Source organism: Nerophis ophidion, linkage group LG18 (genome assembly GCF_033978795.1).
Source record: "Nerophis ophidion isolate RoL-2023_Sa linkage group LG18, RoL_Noph_v1.0, whole genome shotgun sequence".
In the NCBI taxonomy this organism is placed as follows: Eukaryota; Metazoa; Chordata; class Actinopteri; order Syngnathiformes; family Syngnathidae; genus Nerophis; species Nerophis ophidion.
In genome coordinates, this window is record NC_084628.1 from 30,815,438 (window position 1) to 30,841,823 (window position 26,386).

The 26,386-nt window shown below is 36.3% G+C and overlaps 1 protein-coding gene across 1 annotated transcript in view; it reads left to right on the forward strand.

The window, feature by feature from the left end:
- Window positions 1-25,784, forward strand: part of LOC133537436 (rho GTPase-activating protein 42-like) — a 183,122-nt gene extending 157,338 nt beyond the window's left edge. The window contains exons 21-25 of the mRNA XM_061878443.1: window positions 4,000-4,245; window positions 4,309-4,450; window positions 11,473-11,535; window positions 15,357-15,436; window positions 25,453-25,784. Coding sequence (XP_061734427.1) covers window positions 4,000-4,245; window positions 4,309-4,450; window positions 11,473-11,535; window positions 15,357-15,436; window positions 25,453-25,541 — 620 coding nt within the window. The 3' untranslated portion in view covers window positions 25,542-25,784. The remainder of the gene's footprint in view (window positions 1-3,999; window positions 4,246-4,308; window positions 4,451-11,472; window positions 11,536-15,356; window positions 15,437-25,452) is intronic.
- The last annotated feature ends 602 nt before the right edge of the window (window positions 25,785-26,386 follow it).

Sequence of the window (26,386 nt, forward strand, 5' to 3'; positions counted from 1 at the left end):
GGGTCACTTGTTGGACCCCTTATCATATGTGGTGTCCCCCAGGGGGTCACTTGTTGGAGCCCTTATCATCTGTGGTGTCCCCTAGGGGTCACTTGTTGGACCCCTTATCATATGTGGTGTCCCTCCGGGGTCACTTGTTGGACCCCTTATTATCTATGGTGTCCCCCAGGAGGTCACTTGTTGGACCCCTTATGGTCTGTGGTGTCACCCAGAGGATACTTGTTTGACCCCTTGTCATCTGTGGTTCCCCCCAGGGTCACTTGTTGGACCCCTTATCATTTGTGGTGTCCTCCAGGGTCACTGGTTGGACCCCTTATCATCTGATGTGTCCCCCAGGGGGTCACTTGTTGGATCCCTTATCATCTGTGGTGTCCCTCCGGGGTCACTTGTTGGACCCCTTATTATCTATGGTGTCCCCCAGGAGGTCACTTGTTGGACCCCTTATGGTCTGTGGTGTCACCCAGAGGATACTTGTTTGACCCCTTGTCATCTGTGGTTCCCCCCAGGGTCACTTGTTGGACCCCTTATCATTTTTGGTGTCCTCCAGGGTCACTGGTTGGACCCCTTATCATCTGTGGTGTCCCCCAGGGGGTCACTTGTTGGACCCCTTATCATCTTTGTGGCCCCCAGGGGGTCATTTGTTGGACCCCTTATCATATGTGGTGTCCCCCAGGGGTCACTTGTTGGACCCCTTATTATCTATGGTGTCCCCCAGGGTGTCACTTTTTGGACCCCTTATCATCTGTGGTGTCCCCCAGGGGCCAGGGGGTCACTTGTTGGAGCCCTTATCATCTGTGGTGTCCCCCAGGGGTCAATTGTTGGACCCTTTATCATCTGTGGTTTCCCCCAGGGGGTCACTTGTTGGAGCCCTTATCATCTGTGGTGTCCCCCAGGGGTCAATTGTTGGAGCCCATATCATATGTGGTGTCCGCCAGGGATCAATTGTTGGACCCCTTATCATCTGTAGTGTCCCCCAGGGATCAATTGTTGGACCCCTTGTCATCTGTGGTGTCCCCCAGGGGTCAATTGTTGGAGCCCTTATCATCTGTAGTGCCCCCCAGTGATCAATTGTTGGACCCCTTGTCATCTGTGGTGTCCCCCAGGGGTCAATTGTTGGAGCCCTTATCATCTGTGGTGTCCCCCAGGGGACATTTGTTGGACCACTTATGGTCTGCGGTGTCCCCCAGGGGACACTTGTTAGACCCCCTGTCATCTGTGGTGTCCCCCAGGGGACACTTGTAGGACCCCTTCTGTGCTGCGTTTGGTCAGAAGTCTTTGTTGTAACCCTGAAAACTAAACATTACTAGTGTTAATATTTGGATATTATTGTGTGTATTTCTCTAAAAGTACTGCTGTTATATTTGGATATTTTCTGTGTGTATTTCTTTAAAAGTATGACTTTTATATTTGGATGTTATTGTGTGTATTTAAATTAGAAGTGCTTGTTTTATATTTGGATATTATTGTGTGTATTTCTTTAGAAGTCCTACTGTTATATTTGGATATTATTGTGTGTATTTCTTTAGAAGTACGACCGTTGTATTTGATATTACTGTGAGTATTTTTTTAAAAGTATTAGTGTTAGATTTGGATATTATTAAGTTTATTTCTTTAGAATTACTATTGTTATATTTCGATATTATTGTTTGTATTTCTTGTAGAAGTACTACTCTTATATTTCGATATGAATAAATGTATTTCTTTAGAAGTACTAGTGTTATATTTGGATATTTACTGTGTGTATTTCTTTAGAAGTACTCGTGTTGGATCGGAATATTTTTAGGTTTATTTCTTGAGAAATACTAGTGTCATATTTGGATATTATTGTGTTTATTTCTTGTAGAAGTTCTAGTGTTATATTTGGATATTTACTGAGTGTATTTCTTTAGAAGTACTAGTGTTATATTTGTATATTATTGTGTGTATTTTTTTCGAAGTACTTTTGTTATATTCGGATATTATAAGGTGTATTTCTTTAGTACGAGTGTTGTATTTTGATATTACTGTAAGTATTTCTTTAAAAGTACTAGCGTTATATTTGGTGAATATTAGATGTATTTTTTAAAAGTACTACTGTTATATTTGGATACTACTGTGTGTATTTCCTTATAAGTACTAATGTTAGATTTGGATATTATTAGGTTTATTTCTTTAGAAGTACTAGTGTCATATTTGGATATTAGTGTGTGTATTTCTTGTAGAAGTTCTAGTGTTATATTTGGATATTTACTGAGTGTATTTGTTTAGAAGTACTAGTGTTATATTTTATATTATTGTGTGTATTTTTTTAGAAGTACGAGTGTTGTATTTTGATAATACTGTAAGTATATCCTTAAAAGTACTAGCATTATATTTGGTGAATATTAGATGTATTTTTTAAAAGTACTACTGTTATATTTGGATACTACTGTGCGTATTTGCTTAGAAGTACTAGTGTTAGATTTGGATATTATTAGGTTTATTTCTCTAGAAGTACTAGTGTTAGATTTGGATATTATTAGGTTTATTTCTCTAGAAGTACTAGTGTCACATTTGGATATTTTTGTGTGTATTTCTTGTAGAAGTACTACTGTTGTATTTGGATAGTATTAGATGTATTTCTTTAGAAGTACTAGTGTTATATTTGGATATTTACTGTGTGTATTTATTTAGAATTACAAGTTTTGGATTTGGATATTATCAGGTGTATTTCTTTAGAAGGACTAGTGTTATATTTGGATATTATTGTGTTTATTGTAGAAGTACTACTTTTATATTTGGATATTATCAGGTGTATTTCTTTAGAAGGACTAGTGTTATATTTGGATATTATTGTGTTTATTGTAGAAGTACTACTTTTATATTTGGATAATACTGTGTGTATTTCTTTAGAAGTACTAGTGTTATATTTTATATTATTGTGTGTATTTCTTTAGAAGTACGAGTGTTGTATTTTGATAATACTGTGACTATTTCTTTAAAAGTATTAGTATTATATTTGGTGAATATTAGATGTATTTTTTAAAAGTACTACTGTTATATTTGGATACTACTGAGCGTATGTGCTTAGAAGTACTAGTGTTAGATTTGGATATTATTAGGTTTATTTATCTAGAAGTACTAGTGTTACATTTGGATATTATTGTGTGTATTTCTTGTAGAAGTACTACTGTTGTATTTGGATAGTATTAGATGTATTTCTTTAGAAGTACTAGTGTTATATTTGGATATTTACTGTGTGTATTTATTTAGATGTACAAGTTTTAGATTTGGATAGCATTAGGTGTATTTCTTTTGAAGTACTAGTGTTATCTTTGGATATTATTGTGTTTATTGTAGAAGTACTACTTTTGTATTTGCATATTACTGTGTGTATTTCTTTAGAAGGACTAGTGTTATATTTTATATTATTGTGTGTATTTTTTTAGAAGTACTAATGTTATATTTGGATATTATTGTGTGTGTTTTTTTAGAAGTACTACTGTTATATTTGGCTATTAGTGTGTGTATTTCTTTGGAAATACTACTGTTATGTTTGGATATTATTGTGTGTATTTATTTAGAAGTACTAGTGTTATGTTTGGATAGTATTATGCGTATTTCTTTAGAAGTACTAGTGTTGTATTTGGGTATTACTGTGTGTATTTTTTTAGAAGTACTATTGTTGTATTTGGATATAATTGTGTGTATTTCTTTAAAAGTACTAGTGTTGTATTTGGGTATTACTGTATGTATTTTTTTAGAAGTACTAGTGTTGTATTTGGATATAATTGTGTGTATTTCTTTAAAAGTACTACTGTTGTATTTGGGTATTACTGTGTGTATTTTTTAGAAGTACTATTGTTGTATTTGGATATAATTGTGTGTATTTCTTTAAAAGTACTACTGTTGTATTTGGGTATTACTGTGTGTATTTCTTTAGAAGTACTAGTGTTGTATTTGGATATAATTGGGTGTATTTCTTTAGAAGTATTTGTCCATGTGTCAACTGTGACCTTCTGCTGCCCCTTTGTGGTCCAGGTGATAACTGCATCAAACCACCAGTCAACATGGAGTCTTGGTCCTCACACTCCTCAGAACATGGCTCCTCCTCCAAGATGGACACTGGGTCCTGCGCTCAGGTGAAGAACTCGCTGCCGTCACGCTCCGAGTCCAGCGCCATGGAGGTGGGGCCAACAGTCACAGGGTCAGAGGTCACCGTCAGAGCTAAGGCCCCAAAGGCTGATGGACCACCTGACCTCCTCACATCTCTGCAGGGGTCTGAAGGTAAACACCTGGATGGAGGTCCTCACAATCCTTCTTGATAAATGTATTTGACTCTCCATCAAGGCCACAGGAGCTGCTCGGGGTCTTTCCAACCTCTCGTCGACACCATCGAACCCACTGAGCACCCGCTGCTCCCGCCCCAGATGAACGTTCCACGAAGGGGTGGAGCTCTGGCCAGCACCGTATACCATAGACCAGGCTCAATGTAAGTAAATCAAGTTTTATGTATGTATGTATGTGAATGTATAAGTATATGTGTATACATGTATGTATTTTAATGTATGTATTTGTATATACATATATGTGTATGTATGCATGTACACTATATTGCCAAAAGTATTTGGCCACCTGCCTTGACTCACATATGACCTTGAAGTGCCATCCCATTCCTGACCCATAGGGTTCAATATGATGAGGGTCCACCTTTTGCAGCTATTACAGCTTCAACTCTTCTGGGAAGGCTGTCCACAAGGTTGTGGAGTGTGTTTATAGAAATTTTACACCATTCTTCCAAAAGCGCATTGAGGTCATACACTGATGTTGGTGGAGAAAACCTGGCCTTCCTAAAGGTGTTCTATCGAGTTCAGGTCAGGACTCTGTGCAGGCCAGTCAAGTTCATACACACCAGACTCTGTCATCCATGTCTTTATGGACCTTGCTTTGTGCAATGCTGCACAGTCATGTTGGAAGAAGAAGGGGCCTGCTCCAAACTGTCCCCACAAGGTTAGGAGCATTGTCCAAAATGTTTTGGTATCCTGGAGCATTCAAAGTTCCTTTCACTGGAACTAAGAGGCCAAGCCCAACTCCTGAAAAACAACCCAAACCACAATTCCTCCACTGACCCCTCTCTGTCAGTTTATGTGACCTACCACTTGGTAGCTGAGTTGCTGTTGTTCCTGAACTCTTCACTTTTCTTATAATAAAGCCGACAGTTGACTTTGGAATAACTAGGAGCGAAGAAATTTCACGACTTGATGTGTTGCACAGGTGGCATCCTCTGATAGTTCTACGCTGGAAATCACTCAGGAGTGGCCCATTCTTTCACAAATGTTCGTAGAAACATTCTCCATGCCTAAGTGCTTGATTTTATATACCAGTGGCCGGGCCAAGTGATTAGGACACCTGATTCTTAACATTTGGATGAGTGGCCAAATACTTTTAGCAATATACTGTATGTCTATGTATTTGTGTGTATGTGTATATGTGTGTATGTATGTTAAAATCTATATACCGGTATGTATATGTTTATAGATGTTTTTAAGTGTGTGTGTGTGTGTGTGTGTGTGTGTGTGTACTGTATACGTATACATTTATTGTCATTACATGAATGTGTATATATATATGTATTTATACGTATACTGTATATGTAAGATTATGTGTATAAGTTTGTGTATGTATGCATGGACATGTGTATAAGTATATGTAAATGTGTATGTGTACAAACCCCATTTCCATATGAGTTGGGAAATTGTGTTAGATGTAAATACAAACGGAATACAATGATTTGCAAATCATTTTCAACCCATATTCAGTTGAATATGCTACAAAGACAACATATTTGATGTTCAAACAGATAAACACAGCTTTTTTTGCAAATAATCATTAACTTTAGAATTTGATGCCAGCAACACGTGACAAAGAAGTTGGGAAAGGTGGCAATAAATACTGATAAAGTTGAGGAATGCTCATCAAACACTTATATGGAACATCCCACAGGTGTGCAGGCTAATTGGGAACAGGTGGGTGGCATGATTGGGTATAAAAGCAGCTTCCATGAAATGCTAAGTAATTCACAAACAAGGATGGGGCGAGGGTCACCACTTTGTAAACAAATTGTCGAACAGTTTTAGGATAACATTTTTCTACGAGCTATAGCAAGGAATTTAGGGATTTTACCATCTACGGTCCGTAAAATCATCAAAAAGTTCAGAGGATTTGGAGAAATCACTTAATGTAAGCGATGATATTACGGACTGTTGATCCCTCAGGCGGTACTGCATCAAAAACCGACATCAGTGTGTCAAAAATATCATTACATGGGCTCAGGAACACTTCATAAAACCACTGTCAGTAACTACAGTTGGTCGCTACATCTGTAAGTGCAAGTTAAATCTCTACTATGCGAAGCCAAACCCATTTATCAACAATATCTTGAAACGCCGCCGGCTTGGCTGGGCCCGAGCTCGCCTAAGATGGACTGATGCAAAGTGGAAAGGTGTTCTGTGGTCTGACGAGTCCACATTTCAACTTATATTTGGAAACAGAGGACGTGGTGTCCTCCAGAACAAAGAAGAAAATAACCATTCGGATTGTTATAGGCGCAAAGTTCAAAAGCCAGCACCTGTGAGGGTATGGTGGTGTATTAGTGCCCAAGGCATGGGTAACTTACACATCTGTGAAGGCACCATTAATGCTGAATGGTCCATACAGGTTTTGGAGAAACATATATTGTCATCCAAGCAAGGTTATCATGGATGCCCCTGCTTATTTCAGCAAGACAAGTGTTACAACAGCGTGGCTGCCATTTAAGCGCCGTCTTTTTCATGGACGCCCCTGCTTATTTCAGCAAGACAATGCCAAGCCACATTCAGCACGTGTTGCAACAGGGTGGCTTCGTAAAAAAAGAGTGTGGGTACTTCCCTGGCCGCCTGCAGTCCAGACCTGTCTCCCATCGAAAATGTGTGGTGCATTATGAAGCGTAAAATACGACAGCGGAGACCCCGGACTGTTGAACGACTGAATGGGAAAGAAGTCCACTTTCAAAGCTGCAACAATTAGTTTCCTCAGTTCCCAAACGTTTATTGAGTGTTGTTAAAAGAAAAGGTGATGTAACACAGTGGTGAACATGCCCTTTCCCAACTACTTTAGCACGTGTTTCAACCATGAAATTCTAAGTTAATTATTTTTTGCAAAAGAAAAAAAAAAAATTGTATGAGTTTGAACATCAAATATCTTGTCTTTGTAGTGCATTCAATTGAATATGGGTTGAAAATGAATTGCGAATCATTGTATTCCGTTTATATTTACATCTAACACAATTTCCCAACTCATACGGAAACGGGGTTTGTATATGTATCAGTATATGTGTATATGTATGTGTACATGTATGTTTATGTATACATTTGTGTGTATATATGTATACATTCATATGTGTGTATATATGTATACATGTGTGTATATATGTACTGTATGCATGTACTGTATATGTGTTTATATAAGGGTAGGTATGTACATACATATATGGCCCTGCGATGAGGTGGCGACTTGTCCAGGGTGTACCCCGCCTTCCGCCCGATTGTAGCTGAGATAGGCGCCAGCACCCCCCGCGACCCCGAAAGGGAATAAGCGGTAGAAAATGGATGGATGGATGGATGGATGTACATATATTGGCCTTTTACAATAAATAAAATAAAAACATCTTGCATTACAATCTAGTATGTTTTGTCATATAGTCTGTGTAATTTCTACCTGATATACTAAATCATATGGAACCTGTATATTTTCATATTCTAATTTGTAGTCTCAATCAGAGGAAGTTGAGCAGCGTGAAGGTGACATGTTCTTCAAAGAGAAGGTTCACATGTTCCAACATGGTCATGCAGAAATATGAATATTCATATGTTCATCAATCAAGTGGAAATAAAGTTAGCTTGGATTTGATTTCTTCTTTCTGCTGATCTCAGGTTGGTGTGACCTGGCAGCACATCTTCTTCCTCCTCCTTATCCTCTTCTCCTTCCTTATCTCTTCCTCCTTCTTATCCTCTTCTTCTTCTCCCCCGCGAATCAGAGGTCGAGGTGCCTGCAGGGTCGAGTGCATGCTTGTAATAACGCCTGTGATGGCGCCCGTGAAGGAGCAGCTAATAGTGGAGGAAGGAAAGTTCTCCTTCTGTCGGTCCACCTCTGGCCAAACAATCCACAATATTGGTGCCAGGATGAAGAATTGATGTTTTCTCTAGTACACCACCTAGGACAGGGTTCGGGAACCTTTTTGGCTGAGAGAGCCGAGAAGCCAAATATTTTAAAATGTATTTTCGTAAGAGCCATATTTTTTTTTAACACTAAACACAACTAAACACCTGCATTTTTAAGCAAGACCAACATTTATAATAGGTCTCTTATATTTTGTAATAACATTGTTATTCTGAAGCTAACTGTGGAGGGGCGTGGCCTGCGAGCCTGCAGCGAAGCGGGTTGTTGCCAGGACCGGCCTCGAAATCAGCGACAAATGCGTAGATGGCCCACCTGGGCCTTGTTATCTAATCACCTGTGGCTGTGTTATAAGCAGCAGCCAGGAGAAGAGACGGGGTTGGGGCTGGAGCCAGAGCGCGAGAAAGGACGAAAGAGAAAAAGACAATTGCTGGAAAGCAACTGAGAGACTTATTGAAAAAACAAAAACAATATTGGAACCCTAAAACAGGCTCTCATGTCAATGTTTGGTGGTCTGAAGAATCCCCAGGAGGGCATGCCCCACCCTAACCAATAATAAATAACTTATTACCATTAACGCAACTTCTTGAACAGGTGCGGTATAAAAAAGGATGGATGGACTAAAAAGGCTTGAGAATGTTTTATATTTTGAAAATTAATTTTAACACTGTGATTACAAGTGGAATTATTCATTACTTACCCCGCCTTCCGCCCGATTGCAGCTGAGATAGGCGCCAGCGCCCCCCGCGACCCCGAAAAGGAATAAGCGGTAGGAAATGGATGGATGGATTATTCATTACTTATCGTGTCAAGCAATGTCAGCTCAGATTTACCAGGGACATCTGGATCGCGAGCCATAGGTTCCCTACCCCTGTTCTAGGACCTTATAGTTCCTCCTCCGACCTTCGAGGCCCTCCTAGGACCTGCTAGGCCATCCTAGGACCTTCTATTACACCACCCACTAGGACCTAGTACACCACCTTACTTTCTAGTATCTTCTAGTACACAACTTTCTAGGACCTTTTAGTACACAACCTTTTAGGACCCTCTAGTACACCACCTTCTAGGACATTGTAGTCCCTCCTGTGACCTTCTACGTCCCCCTTAGGACCTGCTAAACCGTCCAAGGCCCTCCTAGGACCTTCATATATACACCACCTTACCCTGTATTATCTTCTAGTACACAACCTCCTAGGACATTATAGTACACCACCTCCAAGGACCTCCTAGGCCATCCTAGGACCTTCCATTACACCACCCACTAGGACCTAGTAGACCACCATACTTTCTAGTATCTTCTAGTACACAACTTTTTGGGACCTTTTAGTACTCCACCTTTTAGGACCCTCTAGTACACCACCTTCTAGGACATCATAGTCCCTCCTGTGACCTTCTAGGCCCCCCTTAGAACCTGCTAGACCGTCCTAGGCCCTCCTAGGACCTTCATATATACACCACCTTACTCCCTATTATCTTCTAGTACACAACCTCTTAGGACATTCATGTACACCACCTCCTAGGACCTTCTAGGCCATACTAGGACCTTCCATTACACCACCCACTACGACCTAGTACACCACCTTACTTTCTGGTATCTTCTAGTACACAACTTCCTAGGACCTTTTAGTACACCACCTTTTAGGACCCCTAGTACACCACCGTCTAGGACATTCTAGTACCTCCTGTGACGTTCTAAGTCCCCTTTAGGACCTGTTAAGACCATCCTAGGCCCTCCTAGGACTTTCATATATACGCCACCTTACTCTCTATTATCTTCTAGTACACAACCCCCTACGACATTATAGTACACCACCTCCTAGGACCTTCCATTACACCACCTACTAGGACCTCGTACACCACCTTACTTTCTAGTATCTTCTAGTACACAACTTACTAGGATCTTTAGTACACCACCCTCTAGGACCCTGTAGTACACAACCTTTTAGGGCATTCTAGTCCCTCCTGTGACCTTCTAGGCCCCCCTTAGGACCTGCTAGACCGTCCTAGGCCCTCCTAGGACCTTCATATATACACCACCTTTCTCTCTATTATCTTCTAGTACACAACCTCCTAGGACATTATAGTACACCACCTCCTAGGACCTGCTAGCCCATCCTAGGACCTTCCATTACACCACCCACTAGGACCTAGTACACCATCTTACTTTCTAGTATCTTCTAGTACACAACTTTCTAGGACCTTTTAGTACACCACCTTTTAGGACCCTCTAGTACACCACCTCCTAGGATATTTTAGTCCCTCCTGTGACCTTCTAAGCCCCCCTTAGGACCTGTTAGACCGTCCCGGCCCTTCTAGGACCTTAATTTATATGCCACCTTACTCTCTATTATCTTCTAGTACACAACCTCCTAGGACATTATAGTACACCACCTCCTAGGACCTTCCATTACACCACCCACTAGGACCTCGTACACCACCTTACTTTCTAGTATCTTCTAGTACTCAATTTTCTAGGACCTTTAGTACACCACACTCTAGGACCCTCCAGTACACCACCTTTTAGGACATTGTAAAACCTCCTGTGACCTTCCAGGCCCTCCTAGGACCTTCATATATACACCACCTTACTTTCTATTATCTTCTAGTACACAACCTTCCTGGACATTCTAGTACACCACCTCCTAGGACTTTCTAGAACTTCCTAGGGCATTGTAGACCTTCTGTAACAATGCTCCTTCCTGTCTCGATATACTACTAATATTACTACATGTATACTACATTTGCCTTGTACAACATTTATACTACATTTACATGTACTACATGTGTACTACATTTACTTACACAACATGTATACTACATTTGACATGTACTACATTTATTCTACATTCACATGTATTATACATCTAGTACATTAATATGTACTACATGTATACTACATTTAACGTGTACTACATGTGTACTACATTTAACATGTACTACATGTATACTACATTTAACGTGTACTACATGTATACTACATTAAATGTGTACTACATTTATACTACATTTAACATGTACTACAAGTATACTACATTAAATGTGTACTACATTTATACTACATTTAACGTGTACTACATGTATACTACATTAAATGTGTACTACATTTATACTACATTTAACATGTACTACATTTACACTTCATTTAACATGTACTACTCATACTATATGTACTATGTACTACTCATACTAGATGTATTATGTAGTATTAATACTAGATGTATTATGTAGTACTAATACTAGATGTATTATGTAGTACTAATACTATGTTCTAAGTATTGTTGCCCTCCTATTCCCTGACAGGGTTGCTGCCAGAACTCAGCTTTTTGACAACACCTCAGCTCAGCAGCCTGCTCCAACAGGAAGGTACACCACTCCCTTCACAATAAAACAATAACCTAAATACTGCCACTTCACAATAAAACACTGACCTAAATACTATCACTTCACAATAAAACAATAACCTAAATACTCCCACTTCACAATAAAACAACCTAAATACTAACACTTCACTATACGGCAATAACCTAAATACTCCCACTTCACAATAAAACAACCTAAATGCTAACACTTCACTATACGGCAATAACCTAAATACTCCCACTTCACAATAAAACAACCTAAATACTAACACTTCACTATACGGCAATAACCTAAATACTACTACTTCATAATAAAATAATAACCTGAATACTACCACTTCCCAATAAAATAATAACCTAAATACTACCACTTTACAATAAAATAATAACCTAAATACTACCACTTCACAATAAAACACTAACTTAAATACTAGCACTTCACAATAAAATAATAACCTGAATATTATCACTTCCCAATAAAATAATAACCTAAATACTACTACTTCCCAATAAAACACTAACCAAAATACTAACACTTCACAATAAAATAATGACCTAAATACTAGCACTTCACTATAAGGCAATAACCTAAATACTACTACTTCACAATAAAATAATAACCTAAATACTACCACTTCACAATAAAATAATAACCTAAATACTAGCACTTCACAATAAAATAATAACCTGAATACTATCACTTCCCAATAAAATAACCTAAATACTAGCACTTCACCATAACAAAACCTAAATACTTGCACTTCAGCATAAAATAACCTAAATACTACTACTTCCCAATTAAACACCAACCTAAATACTAGCATATCACAATAAAATAATAACCTAAATACTAGCACTTCACAATAAAATAATGACCTAAATACTACTACTTCCCAATAAAACACTAACCTAAATACTAGCACTTCACAATAAAATAATAACCTAAATACTAGCACTTCACAATAAAATAATAGCCTAAATACTACTACTTCCCAATAAAACACTAACCTAAATACTAGCACTTCACAATAAAATAATAACCTGAATACTATCACTTCCCAATCAAATAACCTAAATACTACTACTTCCCAATAAAACACTAACCTAAATACTAGCACATCACAATAAAATAATAACCTAAATACTAGCACTTCACTGTAAGGCAATAACCTAAATACTACTACTTCACAGTAAAATAATAACCTAAATACTACCACTTCACAATAAAATAATAACCTAAACACTAGCACTTCACAATAAAACACTAACCTAAATACTAGCACTTCACAATAAAACTAATTACCTGAATACTATCACTTCCCAATAAAATAATAACCTAAATACTACCACTTCACAATAAAACACTAACCTAAATACTAGCACTTCACAATAAAATAATGACTTAAATACTAGCACTTCACGATAAGCAAATAACCTAAATACTACTACTTCACAATAAAATAATAACTTAAATACGACCACTTCACAATAAAACAATAACCTAAATACTATCATTTCACTATGAAATAATAACCTAAACATTATCACTTCACAATAAACCGTAACCTCATACTACAAACCCCGTTTCCATATGAGTTGGGAAATTGTGTTAGATGTAAATATAAACGGAATACAATGATTTGCAAATCCTTTTCAACCCATATTCAGTTGAATGCACTACAAAGACAAGATAATTGAAGTTCAAACTCATAAACTTTATTTTATTGCAAATAATAATTAACTTAGAATTTCATGGCTGCAACATGTGCCAAAGTAGTTGGGAAAAAGGCATGTTCACCAGTGTGTTACATCACATTTTCTTTTAACAACACTCAATAAACGTTTGGGAATTGAGGAAACTAATTGTTGAAGCTTTGAAAGTGGAATTCTTTCTCATTCTTGTTTTATGTAGAGCTTCAGTCGTTCAACAGTCCGGGGTCTCCGCTCTCGTATTTTACGCTTCATAATGCGCCACACATTTTCGATGGGAGACAGGTCTGGACTGCAGGCGGGCCAGGAAAGTACCCACACTCTTTTACTACGAAACCACGCTGTTGTAACACGTGGCTTGGCATTGTCTTGCTGAAATAAGCAGGGGCGTCCATGATAACGTTGACATGACAACATATGTTGCTCCAAAATCTGTATGGACCATTCAGCATTAATCTTCACAGATGTGTAAGTTACCCATGCCTTGGGCACTAATACACCCCCATACCATCACAGATGCTGGCTTTTGAACTTTGCGCCTATAACAATCCGGATGGTTATTTTCCTCTTTGTTCCGGAGGACACCACGTCCACAGTTTCCAAATATAATTCGAAATGTGGACTCTTCAGACGACAGAACACTTTTCCACTTTGGATCAGTCCATCTTAGATGAGCTCGGGCCCACAAAGCCAGCGGCGTTCCTTGGTGTTGTTGATAAATGGGTTTTGCTTTGCATAGTAGAGTTTTAACTTGCACTTACAGATATACCAACCAACTGTAGTTACTGACAGTGGTTTTATGAAGTGTTCCTGAGCTCATGTGGTGATATCCTTTACACACTGATGTCAGTTTTTGATGCAGTACCGCCTGAGGGATCAAAGGTCCGTAATATCGTCGCTTACGTGCAGTGATTTCTCCAGATTCTCTGAACCTTTTGATGATTTTACGGACCGTAGATGGTAAAATCCCTAAATTCCTTGCAATATCTCGTTGAGAAATGTTGTTCTAAAACTGTTCGACGATTTGCTTACAAATTGGTGACCCTCGCCCCATCCTTGTTTGTGAATTACTTAGCATTTCATGGAAGCTGCTTTTATACCCAATCATGGCACCCAACTGTTCCCAATTAGCCTGCACACCTGTGGGATGTTCCAAATAAGTGTTTGATGAGCATTTCTCAACTTTATCAGTATTTATTGCCACCTTTCCCAACTTCTTTGTCACGTGTCGCTGGCATCAAATTCTAAAATTAATGATTATTTGCAAAAAAAAAAATGTTTATCAGTTTGAACATCAAATATGTTCTCTTTGTAGCATATTCAACTGAATATGGGTTGAAAAGGATTTGCAAATCATTGTATTCCGTTTATATTTACATTTAACACAATTTCCCAACTCATATGGAAACAGGGTTTGTACATACACACACAAACACGTACACACACACGTACATACTGTATAAACATACATACACACACACACACACATATACATATACAGTATATACACACGTATTCATATACACGTTCAAAAAACGTACACACATACAAACAGTACGTACATACATACATATACATACAGTACAAACACACTCACACGCATACATATACATACGCACACACAATAGTGTTTTATTTTATGTGTTGTACCTATTTCAAATAAGTAATTTTGATTGGTATCTATTTGAAAGTACTTCGTGAGTAGTATCGATTTTAAAATAAGGACATTGTAAGTAGTGTTTATTTAAAACAAGTACTTCGTAAGAAATATATATTCAAAATAAGTGCTTGGTGATTAATATACATTTGAAAGAAGTACTTTATGAGTACTTTATGAGTAGTCCATCCATCCATCCAGAGTAGTGAGTAGTGTATCTTTTAATTAATTACTCTGGGAGTTATATACATTTGAAATAAGTACTTTGTGTGTATAATATATATATATATATATATATATATATATATATATATATATATATATACACACATATATATATATATATATATATATATATATATATATATATATATATATATATATATATATATATTTACATGGAAGAAGTAGTGTGTGAGTCGTACACGTTAAAAAGAAGTACTTATGGTGTGTTACAGAGACGCCAGGGCGGTGTACTCGTGTGAGGCAGATCATGACCATGAGCTGAGTTTCCCCCAAGGGGCGCACTTGAGCAACGGTGAGTTTTTAAACACTTACACTTTCACTTCTTTTCTTTTCTTTCTGCACCTTTACAACTAACCCTCTCACATGTACATTGTACTACAGTACTATAGTAATAGAATACTACTCTCACATGTACATTGTACTACAGTACTATAGTAGTACAATACTACTCTCACAGGTACATTGTACTACAGTACTATAGTAGTACAATACTACCCTCACATGTACATTGTACTTAAATACTATAATAGTAAGCTACTATTCTAACATCTACTTTGTACGCCAGTACTATAGTAGTACAAAACTACTCTCACATGTACTTTGTACTACAATACTATAGTAGTACAATACTACTCTCACATGTACATTGTAATACAGTACTATAGTAGTACAATACTACTCTCACATGTACATTGTACTTCACTATTATAGTAGTATAATACTACTGTCAAATGTACTTTGTACTACAGTACTATAGTAGTACAATACTACTCTCACATGTACATTGTACTATGGTCCTATAGTAGTACAACACTACTCACATGTGTACATTGTACTATAATACCATAGTAGTATGCGACTACTCTCACATGTACTTTGAACTACAGTACTATAGTAGAACAATACTGCTCTCACATGTACTTTGTACTACAGTACTATAGTAGTACAATACCACTCTCACATGTACTTTGTACTACAATACTATAGTAGTACAATACTACTCTCACATGTACATTGTAATACAGTACTATAGTAGTACAATACTACTCTCACATGTACATTGTACTACAGTACCATAGCAGTACAATACTACTCTCACATGTACTTTGTACTACAATACTATAGTAGTACAATACTACCCTCACATGTACATTGTACTACAGAACTATAGTAGTACAATACCACTCTCACATGTACATCGTACTACAGTACTATAGTAGTACAATACTACTCTCACATGTACTTTGTACTACAGTACTATAGTAGTACAATACTACTCTCACATGTACTTCGTACTACAGTACTATAGTAGTACAATACTACTCTCACATGTACTTTGTACTACAGTACTATAGTAGTACAATACTACTCTCACATGTACATTGTATTACGGTACTAAAGTAGTAAAACACTACTCACACGTGTACATTGTACTATAATGCCATAGTAGTACATGACTACTCTCACATGTACTTTGTACTACAGTACTGTAAGAGTACAATACTTCTCTCACATGTACATTGTACTACAGTACTATAGCAGTACAATACTACTCACACGTGTACATTGTACTATAATACCATAGTAGTACAATACTACTCTCACATCTACTTTTTACTACAGTACTATATTAGTAAAATACTTCTCTCACATGTACATTGTACTACGGGTCTATAGTAGTACAACACTACTCACACGTTGTACATTGTACAATAATACATAGTAGTACGCGACTACTCTCACATGTACATTGTACTACAGTACTATAGTAGTACAACACTACTCTCACATGTACTTTGTACTACAATACTATAGTAGTACAATGCTACCCTCACATGTACATTGTACTACAGTACTATATTAGTACAATACTACTCTCACATGTACATTGGTCTACAGTACTATAGTAGTACAATACTACTCACACGTGTACATTGTACTATAATACCATAGTAGTACAATACTACTCTCACATCTACTTTGTACTACAGTACTATATTAGTAAAATACTTCTCTCACATGTACATTGTACTACGGGACTATAGTAGTACAACACTACTCACACGTTGTACATTGTACAATAATACCATAGTAGTACGCGACTACTCTCACATGTACTTTGTACTATAGTAGTACAATACTACTCTCACACGTACATTGTACCACAGTACTATAGTAGTACAACACTACTCACACGTGTACATTGTACTATAATACCATAGTAGTACAATACTACTCTCACATGTACATTGTATTACAGTCCTATATTAGTACAATACTACTCTCACATGTACTATAGTAATACAACACTACTCTCATATGTACATTGTACTACAGTACTATAGCAGTACAATACTACTCTCACATGTACATTTACTACAGTACTATAGTAGTACAATACTACTCTCACATGTACATTGTACCACAGTACTATAGTAGTACAATACTACTCTCACTTGTACATTGTACTACAGTACTATAGTAGTACAATACTACTCTCACATGTACATTGTATTACGGTACTAAAGTAGTAAAACACTACTCACACGTGTACATTGTACTATAATGCCATAGTAGTACATGACTACTCTCACATGTACTTTGTACTACAGTACTGTAAGAGTACAATACTACTCTCACATGTACATTGTACTACAGTACTATAGTAGTACAATACTACTCTCACATTTACTTTGTACTACAATACTATAGTAGTACAATACTACTCTCACATGTACATTGTACTACAGTACCATAGTAGTACAATACTACTCACACGTGTACATTGTACTATAATACCATAGTAGTACAATACTACTCTCACTACTACTTTGTACTGCAGTACTATATTAGTTAAATACTTCTCTCACATGTACATTGTACTACGGGTCTATAGTAGTACAACACTACACACACGTTGTACATTGTACAATAATACCATACTAGTACGCGACTACTCTCACATGTACTTTGTACTATAGTAGTACAATACTACTCTCACATGTACTTTGTACTACAATAATATAGTAGTACAATACTACCCTCACATGTACATTGTACTACAGTACTATAGTAGTACAATACTACTCTCACATGTACATTGTACTACAGTACTAAAATAGTACAAGACTTCTCTCACATGTACATTGTACTACAGTACTATAGTAGTACAATACTACTCACACGTGTACATTGTACTATAATACCATAGTAGTACAATACTACTCTCACATCTACTTTTTACTACAGTACTATATTAGTAAAATACTTCTCTCACATGTAGATTGTACTACGGGTCTATAGTAGTACAACACTACTCACACGTTGTACATTGTACAATAATACATAGTAGTACGCGACTACTCTCACATGTACATTGTACTACAGTACAATAGTAGTACAATACTACTCTCACATGTACTTTGTACTACAATACTATAGTAGTACAATACTACCCTCACATGTACATTGTACTACAGTACTATATTAGTACAATACTACTCTCACATGTACATTGGTCTACAGTACTATAGTAGTACAATACTACTCTCACATGTACTTTGTACTATAGTAGTACAATACTACTCTCACACGTACATTGTACCACAGTACTATAGTAGTACAACACTACTCCCACGTGTACATTGTACTATAATACCATAGTAGTACAATACTACTCTCACATGTACATTTTATTACAGTCCTATAGCAGTACAATACTACTCTCACATGTACATTTACTACAGTACTATAGTAGTACAATACTACTCTCACATATACTGTAGTAATACAATACTACTCTCACATGTACATTGTACTGCAGTACTATAGCAGTACAATACTACTCTCACATGTACATTTACTACAGTACTATAGTAGTACAATACTACTCTCACATGTACATTGTACTACAGTACTATAGTAGTACAATACTACTCTCACATGTACATTCTACTACAGTACTATAGTAGTACAATACTACTCTCACTTGTACATTGTATTACAGTACTATAGTAGTACAATACTACTCACATGTGTACATTGTACTACAGTACTATAGTAGTACAATACTACTCTCACATGTACATTGTACTACAGTACTATAGTAGGACAATACTACTCTCACATGTACAATACTACTCTCACTTGTACCTTGTACTACAGTACTATAGTAGTACAATACTACTCTCACATGTACCTTGTACTACAGTACAACAGTAGTACAATACTACTCTCACATGTACATTGTACTACAGTACTATAGTAGTACAATACTACTCTCACATGTACTATACTAGTACAATACTACTCTCACATGTACATTGTACTACAGTACTATAGCAGTACAATACTACTCTCACATGTACATTTACTACAGTACTATAGTAGTACAATACTACTCTCACATGTACATTGTACTACAGTACTATAGTAGTACAATACTACTCTCACATGTACATTCTACTACAGTACTATAGTAGTACAATACTACTCTCACTTGTACATTGTACTACAGTACTATAGTAGTACAATACTACTCTCACATGTACATTGTACTACAGTACTATAATAGTACAATACTACTCTCACATGTACATTGTACTACAGTACTATAGTAGTACAATACTACTCTCACATGTACAATACTACTCTCACTTGTACCTTGTACTACAGTACTATAGTAGTACAATACTACTCTCACATGTACCTTGTACTACAGTACAATAGTAGTACAATACTACTCTCACATGTACATTGTACTACAGTACTATAGTAGTACAATACTACTCTCAAATGTACATTGTACTACAGTACTATAGTATTACAATACTACTCTCACATGTACCATGTACTACAGTACTATAGTAGTACAATACTACTCTCACATGTACCTTGTACTACAGTACTATAGTAGTACAATACTACTCTCAAATGTACATTGTACTACAGTACTATAGTAGTACAATACTACTCTCACATGTACATTGTACTACAGTACTATGGTAGTACAATACTACTCTCACATGTACATTGTACTACAGTACTATAGTAGTACAATACTACTCTCAAATGTACATTGTACTACAGTACTATAGTATTACAATACTACTCTCACATGTACCTTGTACTACAGTACAATAGTAGTACAATACTACTCTCACATGTACATTGTACTACAGTACTATAGTAGTACAATACTACTCTCAAATGTACATTGTACTACAGTACTATAGTATTACAATACTACTCTCACATGTACCTTGTACTACAGTACTATAGTAGTACAATACTACTCTCACATGTACATTGTACTACAGTACTATAATAGTACAATACTACTCTCACATGTACATTGTACTACAGTACTATAGTAGTACAATACTACTCTCACATGTACAATACTACTCTCACTTGTACCTTGTACTACAGTACTATAGTAGTACAATACTACTCTCACATGTACCTTGTACTACAGTACAATAGTAGTACAATACTACTCTCACATGTACATTGTACTACAGTACTATAGTAGTACAATACTACTCTCAAATGTACATTGTACTACAGTACTATAGTATTACAATACTACTCTCACATGTACATTGTACTACAGTACTATAGTAGTACAATACTACTCTCACATGTACATTGTACTACAGTACTATAGTATTACAATACTACTCTCACATGTACCTTGTACGACAGTACAATAGTAGTACAATACTACTCTCACATGTACATTGTACTACAGTACTATAGTAGTACAATACTACTCTCAAATGTACATTGTACTACAGTACTATAGTATTACAATACTACTCTCACATGTACCTTGTACTACAGTACTATAGTAGTACAATACTACTCTCACATGTACATTGTACTACAGTACTATAGTAGTACAATACTACTCTCAAATGTACATTGTACTACAGTACTATAGTATTACAATACTACTCTCACATGTACATTGTACTACAGTACTATAGTAGTACAATACTACTCTCAAATGTACATTGTACTACAGTACTATAGTATTACAATACTACTCTCACATGTACCTTGTACTACAGTACTATAGTAGTACAATACTACTCTCACATGTACATTGTACTACAGTACTATAGTAGTACAATACTACTCTCAAATGTACATTGTACTACAGTACTATAGTATTACAATACTACTCTCACATGTACCTTGTACTACAGTACTATAGTATTACAATACTACTCTCACATGTACATTGTACTACAGTACTATAGTAGTACAATACTACTCTCAAATGTACATTGTACTACAGTACTATAGTATTACAATACTACTCTCACATGTACCTTGTACTACAGTACTATAGTAGTACAATACTACTCTCAAATGTACATTGTACTACAGTACTATAGTAGTACAATACTACTCTCACTTGTACATTGTACTACAGCAGGATGAATACAATTCTAGTACTAGTGTACTAGAGTAGTACAGTAAATACTCCGATGGTAGAAATGAATACAAGAATACAACAAGAAGGAGCCTGCATGACTGGAGTTGAAGGCCAGAGAGGAAAATATGTCTCACACACACACACACACACACACACACACACACACACACACACACACACACACACACACACACACACACACACACACACACACACACACACGTACACACACACACACACACACACACACACACACACACACGAACACACACACACGAACACACACACACACACACACCTACTCAGTGGCCTAGTGGTTAGAGTGTCCGCCCTGAGGTCGGGAGGTTGTGAGTTCACATCCCAGCCGAATCATACCAAAGACTATAAAAATGGGACCCATTACCTCCCTTCTTGGCACTCAGCATCAAGGGTTGGAATTGGGTGTTAAATCACCAAAAAATGATTCTCGGGCGCGGCACCGCTGCTCCTTACTGCTCCCCTTACTGCACAAGGGGGTGATCAAGGGGATGGGTCAAATGCAGAGGACAAATTTCACCACACCTAGTGTGTGTGTGACAATCATTGGTACTTCAACACACACACACATTTTCTTGTATTTGTTACCTTCTTGAGACCTCTGAAAAATACCTACCGCTTTAGGACCACCCTTTCTAGATATATAAAGAAGTGTATTTACTACATTAATAATATATACATACTATGCAAATGAGTTGGAATTTCACAGGAAAAAGGTCACAATTTCACAAGAAAATCCGTAGAATTTTGGCAGTGTTATAATATAAGTCTATTTTATTCAAAGCAAGTCAACATTTTACAAAAAAAACTGTTCATATGTGCAATATTATGATAAATGTTGGAATTTTACTCAATAACGGTCGCAATTTTACAAGAAAAGCTTAAAATGTTGGCAATTTTATCAAAAAAAAGTCGTAAAGAAAACTGTAAAATTTGGGCAATATTATAATAATAATCTGAATTTTACTTGGCAAAATTATGACAAAAGTCATAATTGTACTCCAAAAATGTCACCGTTTAACAAGAAAACCAAAATATTTGGCAATGTCGTGATACAAGTCAGAATTTTATCTGACACAAGTCACCATTTTGCATCAAAAAGTAATAATTGTACATGTGTAAGTCATAATTTTACGAGAAAATATTGCAACATTACAGAAACAGAAATAATAGGAGAAATTGTTCCCAATTTTATAAGAAAAAAGCCGACACATTTTGTGAAAAAGACTGCTTTCAGTTATAGTTATTTATTTTTTTCGTTTTTATTTTTTTGTTTGTAATGGTTTTTTAATCTTCATAATTCACTTGAAGTTATTACAGTATGTCTCGATATACATATTTATTTTATTAATTTTGGCCAAAGGGGGCGCATTTCAACTTCTTACACACACTTGTTATTTCATATGTTGGCCAGAGGGGGAGCACTTAAATTTTTTTACACACACTTGTTATTTCATATGTTGACCAGTGGGCGGGCGCACTTTTAAAAGCGACACACAGTCCATTAGAAAAATCCCTCCTTTTTGGGACCACCCTTCATTTTGATAGATTTCACCAGAAGGGGTGTAAATGAGATCTCAATTTTCGTATTTTGTAATATGCGTAAGGCTGATGACAAAGGAGTCACGGACCACAGATGGCCCCTGTGCCGCACTTTGGGCAACACGGATGTAGACGCTAACTGTTAATGGCCACTATGGTCGTAGTAGCGTAGTGTATTTGTTCATCCTACGGTCACATATGGGACGCGGGTTGTCTTACGTCAGCACCGAAAGTCGTACAATTAACTGTTTACCAGGCGGATTTTTCAAGGATGAATAGGGAAGTCCTTTTTAGCCCTTTTTTTTATCAAATATTGGTGCCTTTGCACCGGTCAATCCTTACTTTTGTATGCACATTAAAACAACAAAAAAATCCAGACTTTGGAGCAAGGTTCACGGAGTCTAGTATTTGACTCTCTATTAGATGCAATGGTTCTCCGTATTGGGACCATGATTTATCTCCTAACTTGTTTACACCTCATATGGAAGCTACTTTTCCTTCTTGATGTGTCAAGAAGGGTAGAAATACAAGAACACCCACACTCACACACACACACACACACACACACATGTACATGGTTATTATCATCATCAGCAGGTCATGTGAGGACATCTAGTTCCAAGTCAGTTTTCAGTGAGATAGAAAAATGCCAAACAACTTTGATATTTTATTGGCCTTCCAGTGACTTGACTGCCTTGGCGGCGAGGAGGAGGGAAGAGGAGGGGGGAGGAGGAGGAGGAAGGAGGGAGAAGGAGGCGGTCACAGCGACCTGCACATGGAACACATCATGTCTGCTCACTGCTGCCAAATACAAAAAAATGTTGCACATCGTTTATGAGAAAACATCACAGCTCTTTTTTTAATATATATATATATATATATATATATATATATATATATATATATATATATATATATATATATGTATATATATGTATATATATATATATATATATATATATATATGTATATATATATATATATATATACAGTATATATATGTATATATATGTATATATATATATATATATATATATATATATATATATGTATATATATATATATATATATATATATATATATATATATATATATATATATATATATATATATATATATATATATATATATATATATATATATATATATACACACAGTGGGGCAAAAACGTATTTAGTCAGCCGACGATTGTGCAAGTTCTCCCGCTTAAAATGATGACAGAGTACAAAAAAATCCAGGAATTCACATTTTAAGAATTTTAAAAAATTTATTTGTAAATTATGGTTGCAAATAAGGGTTTCAAAGGAGGTTTTGGCTCAAAATCTCACGATTCATGGCCCCATTCATTCTTTCCTTAACACGGATCAATTGTCCTGTCCCCTTAGCAGAAAAACAACCCCAAATCATGATGTTTCCACCCCCATGCTTCACAGTATGTGTGGTGTTCTTGGGATGCAACTCAGTATTCTTCTTCCTCCAAACAGGACGAGTTGAGTTTATACCAAAAAGTTCTATTTTAGTTTCATCTGACCACATGACATTCTCCCAATCCTCTGCTGTATCATCCATGTATCCATTTTGGTATAAACTCAACTCGCCGTGTTTGGAGGAAGAAGAATACTGAGTTGCATCCCAAGAACACCATACCTACTGTGAAGCATGGGGGTGGAAACATCATGCTTTGGGGCTGTTTTTCTGCTAAGGGGACAGGACGATTGATCCGTGTTAAGGAAAGAATGAATGGGGCCATGTATTGTGAGATTTTGAGCCAAAACCTCCTTCCATCAGTGAGAGCTTTGAATAGTTGACCAAATACTTATTTTCCACCATAATTTACAAATAAATTCTTTAAAATTCCTACAATGTGAATTCCTGGTTGAAGTGTACCTATGATGAAAATTACAGACCTCTGTCATCATTTTAAATGGGAGAACTTGCACAATCGGTGGCTGACTAAATACTTTTTTTGCCCCACTGTATATATATATATATATATATATATATATATATATATATATATATATATATATATATATATATATATATATATATATATATATATATATATGTATATAATACATGGCAGCACAACATCTTTTTTGTTTTTTTTACAAAAGTGTTTCATCTCCATTGTGGCCAGTGTTGTTCGTGTGTGTGTGTGTGTGTGTTTGTGTGTTTTTGTGTTTGTGTGTGTGTGTGCGTGTGCGTGCGCGCGCGTGCGTGCGTGCGTGTGTGTGTGTGTGAGAGAGAGGATCAGAGTGACCTGACATGCTGATCTCCTGCAGTTTATGCGTCGGTGGAGCCAGGCTGGCTGCAAGCAACATACGACGGCAGAAAAGGTTTAATCCCCGAGAATTATGTTGTTTTCTTTTAACAGCTCCTCCACGGTCGTCGTGGAAACGCCGGTGGCGACATGTGACGATTTTTAGCAAACAACAAGCGTACCTCCTCCTCCTCTTCCAAATGTCACTGGCTATTTGTTTGTTTGCTTCCGCTCGACTGCAATTATTTTTTTACTAGCTTTTATTCACCTGTATAATCATCTACAAACTTTTATTCTTTTAGAAAAATCGTCCGCTAACTTTTATTAGCGTAGAAAAATCATATACTAACTTTTATTAACGTATAAAAATCATCTACAAGCCTTTATTCACATATAAAAGTCATATACAATCTTTTATTCACGTATAAAAAAATCATATACAAACTTTGATTCTTTTAAAAAAGTAATGTACAAATTTTTATTCACATAAAAATGATTTACAAACTTTTATTCACGTATAAAAGTAATCTCCAAACTTTTGTTCACCTTAAAAATGATCTAACGTATTCACGTATAAAAAAATAATCTACAAACTTTTATTCACATACAAAAGTTATCTACAAACTTTGAGTCACGTATAAAAATAATCTACAAACTTTTATTCATGTATAAAAGTCATCTACAAACTTTTATCCACATATAAAAATGATTTTTAAACTTGTATTCACATATAAAAGTTATCTACAAACTTTAATTCAGGTATAAAATTAATCTACAAACTTTTTTTCGTGTATAAAAGTAATCTACAAACGTTTATTCACATATAAAAGTAATCTATACATTTTTATTCACATATAAAAATTATCTACTAACTTTTATTCACATTGAAAAATCATCTACTAACTTTTATTCACATAGAAAAGCCATCTACAAACTTTTATTCACATATAAACATG